The sequence below is a fragment of the Typopeltis vanoorti genome, chromosome 16 (assembly GCF_054136105.1).
Source record: "Typopeltis vanoorti isolate ZY-2024b chromosome 16, IOZ_Tvanoo_1.0, whole genome shotgun sequence".
Taxonomy (NCBI): domain Eukaryota; kingdom Metazoa; phylum Arthropoda; class Arachnida; order Uropygi; family Thelyphonidae; genus Typopeltis; species Typopeltis vanoorti.
The window spans coordinates 71592429-71612595 of NC_143564.1; the positions used below are offsets into that span (position 1 = coordinate 71592429).

Below are 20167 nucleotides of genomic sequence, written 5' to 3' on the forward strand. Positions count from 1 at the left end.
TCACATGTCCCCCTCATACAGAAACTATGCTGTATAGACTCAAGCAAAACCATATGTTGCACCGGCAAACACAATATCTAACTAAAAACTATTGTTATTAATTAGATGCGCGAGTTTGCCTGCCCCAAAGCAGCAATAAAATTCCACCGAACGTGTTAAAATTCATAAACATGTTAAACAAAGAAATATATATATATATTTCTTAGTTTAACATGTTTATGAATTTTTTGAATTTTATGAATATAGTGAATGTTGTTATGGCAGTTTCACATATGGAATTGGGTTGTCAGCATTTCAACTCATTGTTGGGTATGCTTTTATCTTTTGGTCGCACGATCTTTTGTTAATACCGCACCAGTCATATGCACGTCTAAATAATCTGCCATTGCTGTCTGTTTCGCTTTAGGCTTATTACCATAAAGGGAGAAAAGTCACAAAACAGAAAAATGATCTGGGTCCAGTGAATTAAAAAGTTCTGGGAACAGCCCCAGAGAGCCCAAGCTGAATTTAACCACTGGTTGTCAGATATATATCAGCAAGTTGTGCATGGCAGTATAGTACCTGAAAGAAGAAAGTGTACAGGAGTGTTGGGGTTGTTATTTAACTTGTACAACGTGGTATGAAAAGTTCTCAGCCTAACAATGAAAAACGAATTTATAATTTCAAAATTATTTTTATTTTTCAACATAATCTCCCTTAAGACTAATACATTTATTCTAGCGATGCTCCAGTGCCATTATCCCATCCCTGTAGTGGAAGATCTGCAAAATACTCCTCTACAACTGCAATCACCTCTTGATTCAAAGAAAAACGCTGAACAGTGAGGAAGAGTTTTAGTTTTGGGAAGAGATAAAAGTCAGAGGGAGCCAAATCTGGGGAATAGGGTGGATGTTCCAACAATTCATAGCGCAGATCCTGTAATTTTTCCCATTGCCAAAACACCTTTGTGGGCAGGTGCATTGTCCTGATGAAAGATGATTTTTTTCTTCTGCAAACCAGGTATTTTCTCACAATTTTTTTCGTCTAGTCTGGTTAAAAGATTGGAATAATATTCCCCGGTTATTGTTTTACTCTTTTCAAGATAATTAATAAACAAAATGCCTTCAGCATCCCAAAACACCGATGCATGACCTTTCCTGCTGATGGAACCAACTTTGTCTTCTTTGGCGCTGAAAAACTGACTTCTGTCCACTGTTTTGACTGCTGTTTGAATTCTGGTTTGTAATGGTGAATCCAAGTCTCATCCATAGTAATAAATCAACACACAAAATCAGTTTTATTTTTTGTTAAAATGCTGTAAGCAAGCGTGGCACCCACGCTTGCTCACAGCTTTTTCATTTGCAATTCTTTGTGCAAAATAGTTCTACATATTCTTTTGAAATGCGTATAGTCTCAGCAATTTCACGCACTTTGACTCACCAGTTATCCAATAATATATCGTGCACTTCATCAATGATTTCTGGTGTTGTTACACTTTTTGGAAGTCCTTCAAGTGGATCATCTTCTAGGCTGGCATGGCCACGTTTAAACTTGGCAGCCCATTTCTTAATTGTTGAAAACTAAGGAGAAGAGTGCCCATAAACTCTTATGAACTTTGAATAAATTTCTTTTGACATTAAACCTTTTTTTAAAAAGAATTTTATAACCACACGATACTCAATTTTATTCATTTCAAGGGATACAGACAACACTTTTGCTTCAGACAGTTGTATAAAAAATATCTACTTCATAGAATGACTTGCAATTTCACATGGATGCATATGACAGTTATACCAACTTAGAAAAAACAATCTTGCCAATAGTGTTGCCACCTATGGTCGAGGCTGAGAACTTTTCAGACCACCCTCGTATGCATTACGTGAAGGGCCACTACCCAGACTGGTTGCAACCTTTATAGAGGTCTCATCAGTGGAAGACCCATAATGCATAGAATTATACATGTCTTTAAGGATATGTGCATTGCATTGCATTGCATTATGGGATACTAAGGCAATTGAAGTGAAGTCATTAGCATCTATATAAAAGTAGCCCGGTCACAAAGTTACTTCATGTTCAAACTTTGTTTGCTTACACTTGGAAAAAGGATGAAACCCAGAATATAATTTCTTGGCATCTTTAATTTATAGTATAACCAAGTGAAAAAACTTTCAACAAATATGATGTAAACAGTAATGAGAGATAGCAATTAAAAAATAAAAAAAGGTACTCATCTAGCAGACAAACAGTGTGGTTAAGTGGATTTCTGCTACTTATTGTCAATACACATTGCCACAAAACGTTATCCTTAGTGACTACAATTCAGAATTAAGTCTGTAAGCTTTACATTCCCCATCACCCTAAATTTCAGTTAATTCTTAAATTTGTAGAATTAATGTTTATTTGGAGCATTATCATGGCATATCTTGATACGCATTGCAAGAGCATAGAATATTGTATAAAATGGGGATCTTTTTATCATGTGGAATTACAGTTTATCAACATATTTTTGGTTTGTGTAAATTGTAACCAAAGTTTTTCCTGTTTTTTTCTCTAGATCAATCGAGCTAGAAACTGTGTCAGAAATGTTTATGGAGATGAGACATATAACAATGCTAGAATTGTAAGTATAATAATTTGATGGAAATTTTGTAAAACCTGTAGTCTGGTCTTTTCCAATTTCATTGATCCATTATTTTCTTTCCATTATCTGTAACTGGAAATTGACTTCTCGTGTAGTTTCTTGTTGCGTTCAGTTTAATGCGTTCCTATTGCTGGAATCCTAACTGAATTATAAATCAAGGCTTGGCTACATTGACTCATTCTTTATTCTGTACCTGCATAAGCTTCTATTCTTATAATATAATATAACAGTATATAATAGTATAATATAGCAATGCAAGGACCTCTGTGAGAAAAGGGTATATGTGGAACTACAAGGGGGGGGGGGGATTATGAAGAGCTCAGGAGACAGCTTGTGGGTGTAGCATGGAATGAGGAGTTAGCTGGAAGAGAGATCAATGCAGCTTGGGGGATTTTCAAAAACTGTCTAGTAGATGCAATGTCTAAATGTATTCCAAGGGTAAGAAGGTTAAATAAGGTAGGTGTGAGATGGATGAATAAAGAGATTAAGCATGCGATACAGAGAAAAAGGGCATTGTGGAGGCAGCATAAGAGAAGTGGAAATAACTAATTCCATGAGGTCTACAAAGACCAAGCAAGGAGAGTGACTTGGTTGGTGAGGGTAGCTAAAGAGAGGTATGAACAGCAGTTAGCTAATGAAGCCAAAAAGAATCCTAAGGCATTCTTTCGATATTATTATTATTATTATTATTACCCCAAGACCTCATGGAGTCAAACACTCATCTGGGAGGTCCTTTTATCACACACACATCTCATCATACCCTGTCTTAAACACACTGAAACTGCTTGCAGACACCACACTCTCAGGCAAGGCATTCCAATCATTCACAACTCTACACAAAAAAAACTGCCTCTCACACCCTTTTTATACAGTTTCTAGGGATGACCTCTGGTTCTCACCTGATCTCCCACTATTCTCTGTAGAACTTCTCCAGCACTGATCCTATAACAACCCCTTACCAACTTGTAGGTCTCTATCATATCTCCCCTCTTCCTCCTCTCCACCAGACTCTGCAAATTACATCTTCTCAATCTTTCCTCATACTCAACATTCCAGAGGTCAGAAACTATCTTAGTCAGTCTCCTTTGGACCCTTTCCAATATCTCTTCATCCTTCTGAAAATCCGGTGACCAAATCTGGGCACAATGGCCCATGTGTGGCCTAATCAAAGCCTTATACAAGGCTTTGATTAGGCCAAAATTAGGCCAAGGTGTCCCAAAATTCACGCAAGAAGTAATTTTGATAGAAAACACAGGTTTTTAATTAAAAATTGTAATTTCTTATTGATTCATAAAGTATACAGTATAGGGTTATGCATGGAATAGCATATTGGGTAAATGGCTTCCATGGCTTTGCTGGCACATAAGCACTCTTTTGTCAAAAATTTCCATGACCGTTTTGCATAAATGTGGCTGAATTTCGTTGATACAGCGCTCAATTTCCTCCTTCAAGGCGTGGGTGGTGGTGGGCTTGTTGGCATAAACCTTAGACTTCAAAAAACCCCAGAGAAAAAAGTCCAACGCCATTCAGTCACATGATCTGGGTGGCCAATTCTGATCACCAAAACAGAAAATTACACGACCAGGAAATCACTCATGCAGTAATTGAATTGTTTCTCAGGCTGTATGGCATGTGGTACCGTCTTGTTGAAACCACGTCGTCCACATCCATATCTTGCAATTTAGGCACAAAAAACTGGATTATCATGTCGCGATAGCGAGCACCATTAACTGTTATTGCCTTACCAACCGCATTTTCGAAGAAGAATGGACTGATGATGCCTCCAGCCCAAAATCCGCACCAAACAGTGACACGTTATGGATGCATTTGTTTCTCGACAATCACTCATAGATTTTTCTGAACCCCAAATGCGACAATTTTGTCGATTAACGAAGTCATCAAGATGAAAATGAGCCTCATCACTGAAGATGATTTTGTTCGAAAAATAAGCATCCACTTGTTGTTGTTCCATAATCCATTCAACGAACTCTCTTCGCTGTGTGTGGTCAGTAGGCTTCAGTTCTTGAGTCAATTGAACTTTGTAAGCATAAAAATGCAACTCTTTTGTGAGAATATGCTGTAGAGAGCTTCTCGAAATGCCCAATTCAAGACCACGGTGCCAAATTGATGTTCCTGGACTCTCAGCAACAGTCTCATGAACTGCATCGATGTTTTCTGTTGAACGACTTGTTGAAGGACGGCCAGAGCATATGAGATCACTAATTGATCCAGTTTCCTTGAATTTTTTAATTAATCTTTTCACAGTTGATGAAGTTAAATCACTATTCCGACCATATTTTGTACGAAAATTGCGAATCTAGCTGCCAAACCTTCATTATTTTTAAAATATTGCTCAACAATGAAAATACGTTGTTCTTTCGTGTAGTGCTCCATTTTTAATAACCCTGAACTGTCAGCTGTCACGCTGTCTTTTTTTTCTCATTGGCAACACTTTACCACACAAATGGCGCCAAATTTAAATCTTGCGTGAATTTTGAGACACCCTTTAAAACGGAACAAGAATCTCCCTACTTCTACACGTCATAAGTGTCCTCCGCATCATTCCAAAAAGTTTTTGTGTTGTCTTCACAATTTTGGCAATGTGTCCCCTAAATTTTAGATCCTTATCCACTATCACATCGAGATCTCTTATTTCCTCTACCTCCAACAATATATTCTCACCAAGCATAAATTCTGCATTGCATCCCATCTTTGTTTTCCAAATTTTAAAACCTTACATTTTGCAACATTGAACTCACATCTCCATTTCCGTGCCCAATCACTCAATTTATTCAAGTCTTTTTGCAAGGCCACAACATCTTCACTACTCTTTATGGTTCGTCCCAACTTTGCATCTTCTGCAAACAACTGAATATCTCCATCCACATCTTCGCCAATATCATTAATATACAAGTTAAACAGTAATGGCCCTAAAACAGATCCCTGAGGCACTCCACTAGTGACTTTCCTTTTCCTGGATATCGCACCCCCATAAACAACCAGTTAATACCTATCAGATAGCCAGTCTCCAATCCAATGCACTAATCTAATATCCAACTCCATTTGCTCTAGTTTGACTGTCAACTTATCATGAGGTACTCTATCAAAAGCCTTTGTGAAATCCAAGTATATTACTGTGTATCCTCCTCTTCTGTCCAAGGAAGCAGTCACTTTATTGTAATAAGTAAGTAGATTACTAAAACATGACCTCCCTTTAGCAAATCCATGCTGTCTATCAAAGATAATACCATTGTTGTCAACCCAACTCTGGATCCTAGTTCTCACAAGCTTCTCCAACAATTTAACTCCAACACCTATAGTTTGATGCTTGAGTTCGATCACTTCCTTAATGAAGTGGCACAATCTTGCCCTCCAGCAAAATAAAGAATGATTATGGAAGGATGACATTGATGGAGAAAATGGTATAAAGACAGCTGATGCAGAATGTGTGGTGGAGATACTTAATGAGCAGTTCATAAAGATCTTTCAATCTTGTGAATGTGACTTCATGGAGGGATTGAGAGCAGTTGATGATGGGGAGCAGAGACTGACAGTAGGTGAGCAAGAGGTGTATGGGGAGTTGAGTAAATTAGATGTTAATAAGGCTGTGGGACTTGATAATATATCACCACGTATTCTGAAGGAATGTGCATGGGAGTTGACACCTGCCTTGACATATTCTTTTTAATATGAATCTTGCACTCGGTCAAGTTTCTAACGAGTGGAAGGAGGGCAAGATTGTGCCACTTCATAAAGGAGGCGATCGAACTCAAGCATCAGACTATAGGCCTAACTCTGTGTCAGGTGTTGTGGTTAAGCTGTTGGAGAAGCTTGTGAGAACTAGGATCCAGAGTTGGGTTGACAACAATGGTATTATCTTTGATGGACAGCATGGATTTGCTAAAGGGAGATCATGTTTTAGTAATCTACTTATTACAATAAAGTGACTGCTTACTTGGACAGAGGAAAAGGATACACAGTAATGTACTTGGATTTTGCAAAGGCTTTTGATAACGTACCTCATGATAAGTTGACAGTCAAACTAGAACAGATGGGGTTGGAAATTAGATTAGTGCATTGGATTGGAGACTGGTTATCTGATAGGTATCAACAAGTTGTGTATGGTGGAGCGATATCCAAGAAAAGGAACGTCACTAGTGGAGTGCCTCTGGGGTCTGTTTTAGGGCCATTACTGTTTAACTTGTATATTAATGATATAGGTGAAGATTTGGATGGAGATATTCAGTTGTTTGCAGATGATGCAAAGTTGGGACGAACCATGAAGAGTAGTGAAGAAGTTGTGGCTTTGCAGGAAGACTTGAATAGATTGAGTGATTGGGCACGAAAATGGAGATGTGAGTTCAATGTTGCAAAATGTAAGGTTTTAAAATTTGGAAAACAAACATGGAATACAGAATTTATGCTTGGTGAGAATATATTGTTAGAGGTAGAGGAAATAAGAGATCTGGGGGTGATAGTGGATGAGGATCTAAAATTTAGGGGAACACATCGCCAAAATTATGAAGACAACACAAAGGCTTCTGGGAATGATGCAGAGGACACTGACGTGTAGAAGTAGGGAGATTCTTGTTCTGTTGTATAAGGCTTTGATTAGGCCACACATGGACTATTGTGCCCAGATTTGGTCACCGGGTTTTCAGGAGGATGAAGAGATGTTGGAAAGGATCCAAAGGAGAATGACTAAGGTAGTTTCTGACCTCTGGAATGTCAAGTATGAGGAAAGATTGAGAAGATGTAATTTGCAGTCTGGTGGACAGGAGGAAGAGGGGAGATATGATAGAGACCTGCAAGTTAGTAAGGGGTTGTTATAGGATCAATGCTGGAAAGGTTCTACAGAGAATAGCAGGAGATCAGGGGAGAACCAGGTCATCCCTGGAAACTATATAAGGAGGGTGTGAGTAGGGTACTGAGAGGCAGGTTTTTTTGTGCAGAGTTGTGAATGATTGGAATGCTTTGCCTGAGAGTGTGGTGTCTGCAAGGAGTTTGAATGTGTTTAAGACACAGTATGACGAGCTGTGCATGTGTGATAAAAGGACCTCCCAGATGAGTCTTTGACTCCATGAGGTCTTGGCGTAATAATAATAATAATAATAATAATATAACTCTTTGCAATGTAGTCAGGAAATATTATCAAGGCAACTGTATTAACTATATACATAATTCTGTAAGTCCGCATGGTTAGCCTAGTGTCTTTGCAGTTCGCAACTATATGCCTGGGGGATGGAGTGTCCAAGGCTTGATTCCCGTCGACGACGTGAGGAGCTTAAGGATCTTCCTCAGCCACAGCCAAGTTAGCTAGTCTTGGGCATGGACAGCATGTTTTTTCCAGTTTATCTGGAGTTTTTCATCCCACAAGCAGGCCTACCGGTCCCGTGAACACACACGGATTATAGTCATGAACACCACCCTTAGGGGATGCAGCAAGGAGTGACGAATTGACCACATTAATTTCGCCATTAACCTCTCATTAGGGGATTCTACCCATCCTAAAGGGATGGATGAGATGAATCAATCAATAATTCTGTAAGCTGTTTTCAAATTAGGGAAATTACCCATATATCAGAAAAAGTAAAGTTCTCTTTGAAATTTATGATAAAAAATTGATTAAAAAACTTTTCTGTAATTAAAATTGTGATCCATATCTATGATCATTCAACCACAGATTTTAAAATGTATGTTTCCCCATGCAAAAAAAAAAAAAAAAAAAAAAAAAAAAAAAAAGCTTCCTCTAAAATTCATAATTTGCACATATGTAATTTATTTAATCCCAAGTTCATCTAACATCAGTTATAGATGAAATATTATAATATACAATCCCACCAATGAGAGGGGGTTATCAACCTTTCATGGGAGATTATAATTAAAAAAAAAAAAGCAGCAGTGTAATACCTCTTCTTAAAGAGTTAAAATGATTAATGAGGATAGTATTATTTTCTGTAATGAAGTCCTTATAATGAATTCTGTATTTATTGTCACATTTTTTGGATTACAAAGCATTCTACTGCTGGAAAATTCAGTACTTGTGGCCATAATGGTTTGGTTTATTTATCTCAGCCACAAATCAATAATAAGTGATGATTTCACTGAAGATTTCCAAGGTTAATCAATGGTCAATTTGAGCACTATGCTGGGTTTACATATATATATGGGTCGGAAAGACCTGGATTTGATTCCCGTCAGTGACGTAGCGAACACTTATCTGGTCTCTTTGGCGAAAAGTGAGTTCGCCGGTCTCATACGGAGGTATGGATTTTTCACCCAGAAACTTGGGTTTTTCATCTCCCAGAACATGCAAATTGGCCCCGCGAACACACGTGTATTAGTCATGAATACGTCCCAGCCATATGCCGGTCCCAAGCCCAGATAAAATGGGAGGGGGGGGGATGGCGAAGTATCCTCCGTCAATGCCATTTATCACCCACCTCCACAACTGGTATTCTATGCCTGTAAATTGCATGTGTTCTGAAGGGCCGATTTGTCTGTATGCGGGATGAAAAACCCAAGTTTCCGGGAGAAAAAACCCTGCTACCTCCGTATGAGATCGGCTAACTCATCTTCGATTGAAATTCGTCCAGATAAAGATTCCTCCCATCATGACTAGAATTGAACTAAGGCCTATTCCAGTAAAAATCTCACCAAAAATACTTTGTGGGCAATATCTACAGTCACCTACAGTTGGAAAACGACTGAAAGGGAAAACCAGGACAGGATATATATATATGTGGGCAATATCTACAGTCACCTACAGTTGGAAAACGACTGAAAGGGAAAACCAGGACAGGATATATATATATATATATATATATATATATATAGAGAGAGAGAGAGAGAGAGAGAGAGAGAGAGAGAGAGAGAGAGAGAGAGAGAGAGAGACTGTGGTTTTTTTTTTTTCAGCCCACAAAATGGACAAAATGATCAGAGCACACAGTTTAGAGCCATAATACACTCTCATAGCTTTTGCTGTAATTATTTCAAAATAACCACAATAAAACACACTAATAAAACTGAAAGGGTAAAAAATAAATTTGTGGGACATAGATTATAAACCAATTAGGAATGTGACCTAGCTCTAGTCTTTATTTAGACACACATGCAGATTTCATCATATAGTATAAAATTATAAACAATATAATGGCAAAATAGTGCCACTCCACAAGCATGGATCTAGGACTAAAACAAGAGAAATGGGCGGAACTTTGCAGTAACCTGGATCCAAGAAAAGACAGCCAACACTGGAATATTATTAGAATCCTAGACAATATCAAAAAAGAGAACCAACAGAAAACAAACTTCATCATAAATGCTGGCAAACAAGCTATTACAGATCAAGAAATTGCAAACACACTGGCAAAAACCTATTCAAACAACTCCAAACTTCAGTATAACAGAGAGGACAAGCCCCTCAATAAACTCACAAGTCAAATGCTAAAACAAGCAAGAACATACCAAACTAATGACATCTTCTCCGAAGAATTTACACTAAGTGAACTAAATTCATCAATCGAGAAAACTGCACCTAATAAATCCCCTGGTAATGATCTTATCTTTGGTCATATGGTCAAACACCTTGGCAAAAATGCCAAAGAACAACTTCTGGACATTCTCAATACCTCTTGGCGAACGGGCAAACTTCCAAAAGAATGGAAAAAATCAGTTATTGTACCCATCCTGAAACCTGACAAAAATGCTGCAGAATGTCAAAGTTACAGACCTATCGCATTAACTAGCATACTTTGTAAAATTACTGAAAGAATCATACACTCCAGGCTTATGCACTGGTTGACAAAAAATAAGAAAATCAACTACTACCAAACTGCTTATAGAACTCGTCATTCGACAACAGATCAATTATTCCATTTCTGCCAAACAATAATAGACTCATTTCAGGAAAAACCAACAAAAAAGACAACTGCCATATTCCTTGATATGACTGCTGCTTTTGATCGTGTTTGGATCAAAAAATTAATACAAACAATACATGATATTGGAATTAGAGGAAACGCTTTAATCTGGATTGCTGATTTCATCAGAGGAAGAAAGATCAAAGTCAGAATCAATACAGCAATATCAAAAGAGCGGAGAACCTGGGCTGGTGTTCCCCAGGGCTCAGTACTCAGTCCCTTACTATTCCTTCTATATGTCAATAATATTCATCCCTACCTTACAGAAGACACAAAAGTAACTTGCTATGCAGATGATATAGCCATCTGGCACACTAGTGCTAAAATCAAAGAATCAGAGGAAATTCTAAACAAATCCATGAGAGGATTAGAAAAATGGTCAAACGAACTCAAACTTAAAATCAACCCAGACAAAACAAAACTAAGTACATTTAGTACAGACAGGAAAAATAGACATTCCTACAATCCCAAAGTCATGATCAATAACAAGCTAATTGAAAAAGTCACAAATCCAAAATACCTTGGTATTACGCTTGATCAGGAATTACGTTTTGCACAACACATCTCTAACACTTCCAACAGAGCTCTAAAAAAATTAAATATACTGAAAAGGCTTTGTGGAACAAATTGGGGTGCAAAGCCAAAAATCCTCAAAACTACTTACACTACACTAATAAGGCCAATAATGGAATATGCAGCACCTATCTGGTCACCTTCGGCTTCATCGGTAAAGAAAAACCTAGACAAAATACAAGCAAAAGCATCCAAGATTATCATTGGTGCAGTCTCATCCACTAACAACATCAGAGCCCAACAGGAATGTGGGCTTGACCTGCTGGAGGACAGACGAAAATTTGCCACCATAAAATTCATAAATAATATCAGAAGCTACCAAAGTGATCATGTCTCCCTAAAAACCTATGAACATTGGAACCAAATTTGCAGACTTCACAGATCATCGACTTTACAATATGATGACACTATCAGGAAAGAAATAGGTCTTGATCAGCTAAATGTCCACATAAACAAAGAACCTCTATTTTCCAGTCCTTTACCTTCAAATACCTTCATAAATCTAAACCTTACCAAACTCTGTACAAAAAAAGAACCAAAAGAAATGCTTAAAGAAAAAGGCCTAAATACCATCAACCTTCTTTCATCCTCCAAACAGGTTATTTGTTATACCGATGGATCATCAGACACCAATATGATTAATGGAGGCGCTGGTGTTCTCCTTCTACTCCCGAAAGGTGAAAAACTTTCAATAAAAGTTGGATCTGGGAGAATCGCTTCCAATTTTACCAGCGAACTCTACGCAATAATTAAAGCACTAGAAGCCTACTTAAATCTATCATCATCTCAACAATCTGAAGGAATTATAATTTACAGTGACTCAAGATCAGCTATGGAGGCAATCAAAAATGGCAATACCAAGCTCACACAAGACATCCATAAACTCTTAAATCATCTAAAGTGTTTAGGTAAAAGTTGCATTCTACAATGGATTCCTGCTCATGTAGGCATTGATCACAACGAAGCAGCTGATAAATTAGCAAAAGAGGCCAGAGAACTCAACCAAGAAACTCATATGATAACTCTTGCTGATGCCAATGCACTAGCAAAAGCTAAACTAATTCCATTGAAATCAGTGATACAACATCAAATTCCCGAGATCAATGCTGACAGAAGGACCTCCACTACGATAGCAAGACTACGAACAGGACATTATAGAGGAATGAAGATCAATACAGATGATACGAGAACATATAGAAACTGCAACAACTGCCCCAATACGGAACTGACACCCACTCACATCTTTACCTGTCCAGCAATTACAGCAGCCTTGCAAGAAATAGATCCTAATCCTGAACAACAGCTCTATACAAACAAAATCACAGACATAGCCAAAGCAGTACAAAGAGCGCACGGAAACATCTAAGACTCTTCAAAGGACAAGACAACAACAACAAATCTGCATAGTTCATCATCATCATCATCAAATTCCTGCCATGTACCCTCAAGGGGTGTACAGGATGTGACAGTACTACATGAAAAATTTACATCATTACTAACTTCTTATCTACAATTTCCCTCCAAATCAGTCTGTTACTTGTCAAGACTCCAACATTATCAGATCTTATATTTCTATTGTCTAAGGCACTTTGTACCATATCAATCCACCTATATTTGGTCTTCGTCTGGGTCGTTTTGCTGCCAACCTGGCAGAGAACACTTGTTTTGCTACTCTTTCTTCGCCCATTCTGTTTAAGTGACCATACCACCTGAGATCAGCTCTGCTAATGCATTCCTGGATGTTGACAATGTCAAGTTCTTTCCTAATATCCTCATTTTTAATATGATATTGCAATTGATGCCATCTGTTCGTGCCCCTAATCTTTCTCAGGATTCTCATATCCGTGGTCTCTAGTCTTTGGTCAAGTGTTTTACTTCTAAACCACCTCTCAGATCCATAAGTTAAAACTAGTTTGAACACTGTCTTGTATACAGCTAATTTAGTGTTCCGGCTAATTTCTCTCTTATTCCATGTGAATTTATTCAATTGGCTTCCCACCACACCAGCTTTGCTGATTCTGTTGTCTATTTCTATATTTAATTTACCATCTTCAGTAAAAATCGTGCCTAAGTAGCTGAAATGTTTTACTTGTTCCACAGGCTCCCCATTCACAACACAGTTGACATTTTCAATGATTCTGATTATTTTCATTGTCTTTGTCTTTTTATTGCTGACCTTCATACCATATCTATTACAACTGTTATTCAATAGTCAGAGAATCTTGCAAACTTGTAGTGGATTTATTTAGAAGTATAACATCGTCCGCATAAAGCAAAGAGCTGACATTAACATCTCCAATTTTGATATCATGTTTAATACCACTTTTCTTCATAATGTGATCCATATAGATAATGAATAACAAAGGGGATAATGTACATCCTTGTCTCACACCAGATTTATCATTACACCATCTTCTTGTACTTCCTTCAATTCTAACTGCTGACTTACAACTCAAATAAAGACTAAGTATTGCTTGATATAATGCTCCACTGACACCATATAACTGTAGCATATTGAATAGGTTCTCTCTTGGCACCTTGTCATATGCCTTTTCCAAATCGACAAAACTTAAATACAGATCTCTGTTATATTCCCATGCTTTCTCAACTATTTGTCGTAAAGTGAAGATCTGATCTTGACAGCCTCTATTTCGCCTGACTCCAGCTTGTTCATCACCAAGCTTTTCTTCCGCAATTCTTATCAACCATTTCTCAAGTACACTTGCATAGATCTTGCCAGGAACACTCAGTAGGGAAATACTTCTGTAATTCTCACATTCAGTTTTATTTCCCTTTTTATATATGGGTATTATGAGAGCTCTACTCCAATCATCGAGAATTCGTCCCTCTGTCCAGGCTTTCTGAACTATGCAGTGCAGCCACTGTAAGATTCTTATACCACCACACTTCAGCATTTCTGGTCGAATATCATCTACTCCTGCTGCCTTTCCACATTTCAAGCCTTTGATGGCTTTTTCTACTTCAAGTATGGATATGTATTCCTGACTGCATGCCTGGTCAGTGTTTTTTTACCACTGTGCTGTCATCACTGCTTGTTTTATTTAGCAGTTTTTCAAAGTAATTATTCCATACTTCAAGGATATCTTTTTCTCCCGTTTTCATGTCACCTTTATCATCTCTAACTCCTTTTACAGCACACTTTCCTCCATTCCTAAGCTTCTTCCACAACCTCCAGAATATTTTGCCACCTTCTTGATATTTATTTTCTATATTCTTGCCAAAGTCCTCCCATGACTTTTGTTTAGCTAATTTTACACAGTGTTTGGCATTCTTGCATTTGTCTCTATATTCTCTAAGAGCACAAGCTGACTTATTTGCCAGGAACTTTTGATATGCTTTCTTCTTTTCCTTCACTGCCTCTTTAACTTCCTGTGTCCACCAGGGAGTTCTGATTTTTTATCCTTGCAGACAACTTCACCACATGCCTCTCTAGTAGAATCAATCAGTTTTCTTTCATTTTTTTTCAATAATCTTTGTGTATTTTAATCTACAGTTCACATCTGAAAGCTGCTCAACTTTCATTTGCTTTAAAACTTTCTTACATGTAATTCTTTTCAATATGAAATTCAATTTTATCCTGCTCAAGGATAAAATTGAATTTCACTTCCAATTTCATATTCAAATTTTCAAAATAGAAAATAGTGATCACTTCCAATTTCAAATTCTCTGTACACTCTGGTGTCCTGCACCAGGGAGAAAACATCACTATCAACAATAACATAGTCAATGAGACTTTTCTTATTCCTTGCCTCTTCTCTCCATGTGAATTTGTGCACATTTTTATGTTGGAACATAGTGTTAGTAATAACCAGTCCATGTCCTGAGCAGAAATCCAACAGATATTTGCCATTATTATTAGCTTTCCTCTTTTCTCCAAATTTTCCCAAAATATTTTTGTATGTCTCACAATCATTTCCTACTCTGCTATTTAGATCCCCAACAAGGATCAACTTTTCCTTTTTCATTGTGTCAGTTGCTTTTTCTAAAACCTCAAAAAAATTCCTCCACTTCTACCTTAGTAGAACCTTCTGTGGGACCATAGGCACAAATAAGTCTCATTGTCCAGTTTCTCCATTCTCATATTTGCCCACATTACTCTACTTGAAACTGACTGCCATTCAAGAAGATTAGCCTCGTATTTTGTATTGAATACTATGGCTACACCTTCTTTTCCTTGATTGTCATCTAGGAGAGAAGTTTCTTGTTATAAACCAGTCTGTATATCTGCAATTATAGTTTTAAAGAAGTGTAAGTTAGGAGTAGAATATAGCTGGGATGATGGATATGGGATATCTATCTATGCAGATAGGAGGATATGAAAAAAAAAATCAACCAACACCTTTTTATTCCTATATAGGGAGTACGCGAGACCGTTTAGTCCTATCTAACTTTTGGAGACTGAGTGGGCAGTTCAATCTCCACTGGTACCCAATCAGAGATAGCTGGCCCAAGGCTATCACAATTTAAGCAGCACACAGTGAAGAGAGAAGACTCAACAAGTCGTCTTCTAGTGGTCCCTAACGCTAACACTCGTATTTTTTAATGTCTGAAATAATGTGGGTTCTACGGTCGATTTTCTTGAGTTCACAGGAGAAAAACCTGCTTGCCTGTGCCAGAGATCAACTAACTCGGGAACTGGTCGAAAAAAGGCTTAGAAAAATTTCTTCTAGTCGACTAGATTCAAAACCAAGCAGTCTTCCTTCGTGTAAACAAAGAAGACAAAAACAGGTGAGATCTTTCTAAGCAATAAGCAATAAATACAAAATGTTATATTCAGGCAATAGCAATCAAGGAAAAGAGGGAGTAGCTATAGCATTCAACACTAAATAAGAGGATAATCTTAAATGGCAGGCAATATCAAGTAGAATGACTTGGGCAAATATCAGAATGGGGAAATGGGCAATAAGACTTATTTGTATTATGATCTCACAGAAGGATCTACCAAAGGAAGAAAGGGAAGACTTTTCTGAGGCATTAGAGAAGGCAGCTGGCTCTTCTGAAAAAGAAAAAGTTGGTCCTTGTTAGAGATCTAAATACCAGAGTAGGAAATGATTACCAGACATAGAAATGTTTTGGGAAAAGTTGGAAAAAAGTGCAATGCTAATAATAGTGATAAATGACTGCTGGATTTCTGTTCAGGCATGGATTAGTTATTACTAACACCATGTTCCATCATAAGTGCACAAATTCACATGGAGAGAAGATGCAAGAAATAAGAAAAGTCTCATCGACTATGTTATAGTTGATAGTGATGTTTTCCCATAGGTTCAGGACACAAGAGTATACAGAGGATTTGAAATAGGAAATGATCACTATTTAGTATTGAGCAGGATAAAATTGAATTTCATATTGAAAAGAAGAGTGTGTAAGAAAGTTTTAAAACAAATCAAGGCTGAGCAGCTTTCAGAGGTGAAGTGTAGACTCAAATATACGAACATCATTGAAGAAAAAAATGAAACAATTTGAAAACAACGAAACCTTGGAGATTCGGTGGTAAATCCTGAAGAAAACATTGATTGATTCAGCCAGAGAACATGTGGTGAGGTTGTCTGTAAGGATAGAAAAATCAGAACTCCATGCTGTACCCAGGAGGTTAAAGAGACAGTGAAAGAAAAGAACAAAGCATATTAAAAATTCCTCAAGAAAGCAAAGCACTGTGTAAAATTAGCCAAAGAAAAGTCATGGTGAGACTTTGGTAAGAACACAGAAAATAAATATCAGGAAGGTGCTAAAATATTCTGGAGGATATTGAAAAAGCTCAGAAATGGAGTACTGTAAAAGGAATTAGAGGCAATAAAGGAGACATGAAAATTTGAGAATAAAGATATTCTTGATGTATGGAGTAATTACTTTGAAAAATTGCTAAATTTTTCAAAGTAAAAAAATAAATGAAACATTCAGTTACAGCATGGTGGTAGAAAACTTCCAACAGGAATGCATTCAGGAATAAATACCATACTTGAAATAGAAAAAGTTATCACAAATTTGAAATGTGGAAAGGCAACTGACCAAAAATGCTCAAATATGGAGGTATAAAAGATTTACTTTGGTTGCATTGCATAATTCAGAAGGCCAGGTCAGAGATTTAAATTCCAGATGATTGGAGCAGACTGCTTGTGGTACCCATCTGTAAAAAGGGAAATAAAACTGAATGTGAGAATTACAGAGGTATGAGTTCTCTACTGAGTGTTCCTGGAAAGATTTGTGCAAGTATACTTGAGAAATGGCTGAAAAATTGTGGAAGGAAAGCTTGATGAAGAACAAGCTGGATTCAGGCCAAATAGAGCTTGGCAGGATCAGATTTCACTTTAAGACAAATAGTTTAGAAATCTTGGAAATATAACAAGGATTTATATTTAATTTTGTTGTTCTGGAAAAGGCATATGACAAGGTGCCAAGAGGAGAGCTCTTCAAAATTCAAAACGATACAGTTATATGGTGTAAATGGGACATTATATCAAGCAATACAGTCTCTATTTAAGCTGTAAGTCAGCAGTTAGAATTGAAGGAAGTACAGAAAGATGGTTTGAGTTAAAAGCAGGTGTGGGACAAGGGTACTTACTCATCAGAGATGTTGTGAGCAATTTTGGTGCCTATGGCCAGGAAAGAAAATTGCGCCGTTCTAAAAAAAAAACTTTAAAAATCTCAATTTTTGCGCCTATATAAAATTAGTGCCTATGGCTGGGGCCATATTGGCCATAGCCTGACTACGCCTCTGGTGCTCATTATCTCCACTGTTATTCATCATCTATATGGATCCCATAATGAAGGAAAGTGATATTAAACCTGATATCAAAATTGGAGGAGATGTTAATCTGGGCTCTTTACTTTATGCAGATGATGTTGTTGTTATACTTCTGAATAAATTCAGTACATTTATAACATTCAATTTATAACTGAAATGTTGTTGATATGAAAATCAGCAATAAAAAGACAAAGAAAATGAAAATAGGTAGAAATGCACAATTTAGGCACAATTTTTAATGAAGATGATAAATTAAATATGGAAATATGCATAAGAATGATGTCCGTTATGAAAGTTATAAGCAACAGACTAGAATAGTGACAACTATTATACGGACAGCAAAATCTCAGTATGAAAAGAAACTGGTTCTGCATACTAAAGATAACTCACAAGAATTTGATCAGTATGCTGCAAGTAAAACAAAAAATTAACATGAAAGAATAACTCTTCTAAATGCAGATATGTGAGGGTTATAGACACAGAAGTAGTTGCTCAACTAATGAGTGCCCATTTTGTTAAAAGCTATCAACCTGGTGTACGTGACATTGAGCTCACCGCTACCGCTTCACTGGATGAAGAAACGCAGGTGTATGAGGATGAGGTATTAGAGATATTGCACAATCTAAATAAGAATTCATTCAGCAATAGGGACTGATAGGATATCAGCATGTGTGCTAAAATCAGTGTTCAGCTGAACTGGCTATTCCTTTGACTAGGCTGTTTAATATGGGTCTCATAACAGGAAAGATTCCATAGGAATGAAAAGAATGTATGGTAATTCCATTGCACAAGAGTGGTGCAAAGACCAATGTATCCAACTATCGACCAATTAGTATCTCAGGGGTGGTGGTGGTGAAGATTTTGGAAAAATTTGTTAAGGCTCACATTCAGAAATCTCTACTTTGCAATGAATAACATCGATTTACTAAGGGAAGGTCATGTTTTAGCAACTTGCTCACATTCTATAAGAATGTTACCATTGAACTAGACAAGGGAAATGGATACACCATGATACTTTTGGATTTTGCTAAGGCTTTTGACAGAATACATTATGGTAGACTGTTGCATAAATTGGAGAACATGGGTTTGGGTTATAGAATATTAGCATTGATAAGAGGATGACTGACTGATTGACAGATATCAAAAAGTGGTATATAGGGGATGCGAGTCTGCAAGGTCTTCCACTCTTCCAGGATGCTTTGAGCATCCTGGAAGAGTGGAAGACCTTGCAGTGATGGTTGCAGAGTTTGAGGATAGAGATCCATCCATTTATTCACCATCACACATATTGTGTGTCCAGACCAGAAAGCTGGTAACCCAGTTGCAGAAGTCAGAAGATAGATCGTTTGATGAGAGCTTGTGATTTGTGCTAAATATGATAATATCAAGTACTGCTTGAAATTCTCTTTTTCTATTGAAATTCTGCAAAAATAATCTCTTTTTTATGGATTACTAGAAACTTGTAGGCACAAAAAACTAATAATAACTTATTAATGTAGGTATTTTGATCTGCATTATGACAGATACCATATAACAGACAGTAAGATATGATAAATAAAATAAACTTGGTTTCAGTTACTGCTCATTGTTAATCAGGATAAGCCTCCAAAATTTTTGTGATGAAAAAACAGTCGTTTCAATTTAAGTATGGGTGGTACAAAAGCACTTCAGCACACACACTCTCTCTCTCTCTCTCTCTCAAACTTAAAATGACATCAACCATTAGTACAAGAAAACCTTGCTTAACGTGAAGTCAATATGCGCAATAATCAGTCAGTCAGATTGAATGAAATGGTACTATTTCCCACTTTAAGCGAGTGATTAATCAATTAACACAATTTTTTACGTTATGTGAAATTTTTTGTCGCCAATCTGCAGCGAGTGGCAGCACTTGTCAATGTAGCAGGCAGTGGCAGTGCTACGGGTGGTGGTCAGAGACACTTGGCAGTTGTCTCAAAACTATTATCACAAGCACATATGCAAACTCTGTTCTCTTGCTCAATCACTTTTCCTTCATTTTACTTTAATTTAGATACCTAAATTTTGTTTGAATTTTCAAAAGGAAAATGATGGGTGATCCTGACATGGAACAAAGCTTCAAAGTCTGCCAAAATCTTGATAAAGCAATCTCCAGCTATCACAAATTGCATGACAAGATGAAAAAGTCAAGCACCATTCAAACATCTTTACTTAATACTTTTTGTAAAAAAAAGTAGCTCATTCAAATGTTTAGACATTAAATAAAAATTTAAGCAACTGATTTTTATTAACTTCGATGATTTTATA

General features: G+C 37.1%; 1 protein-coding gene across 3 annotated transcripts in view; it reads left to right on the top strand.

Annotated features, from left to right (window-relative positions):
- LOC150098121 (uncharacterized) overlaps positions 1-20167 on the top strand; it is a 120600-nt gene that overhangs the window by 72834 nt on the left and 27599 nt on the right. For all 3 annotated transcript variants that reach the window (XM_090406178.1, XM_090406179.1, XM_090406180.1), the window contains exon 4: positions 2534-2599. In XM_090406178.1, coding sequence (XP_090262304.1) covers positions 2534-2599 — 66 coding nt within the window. The remainder of the gene's footprint in view (positions 1-2533; positions 2600-20167) is intronic.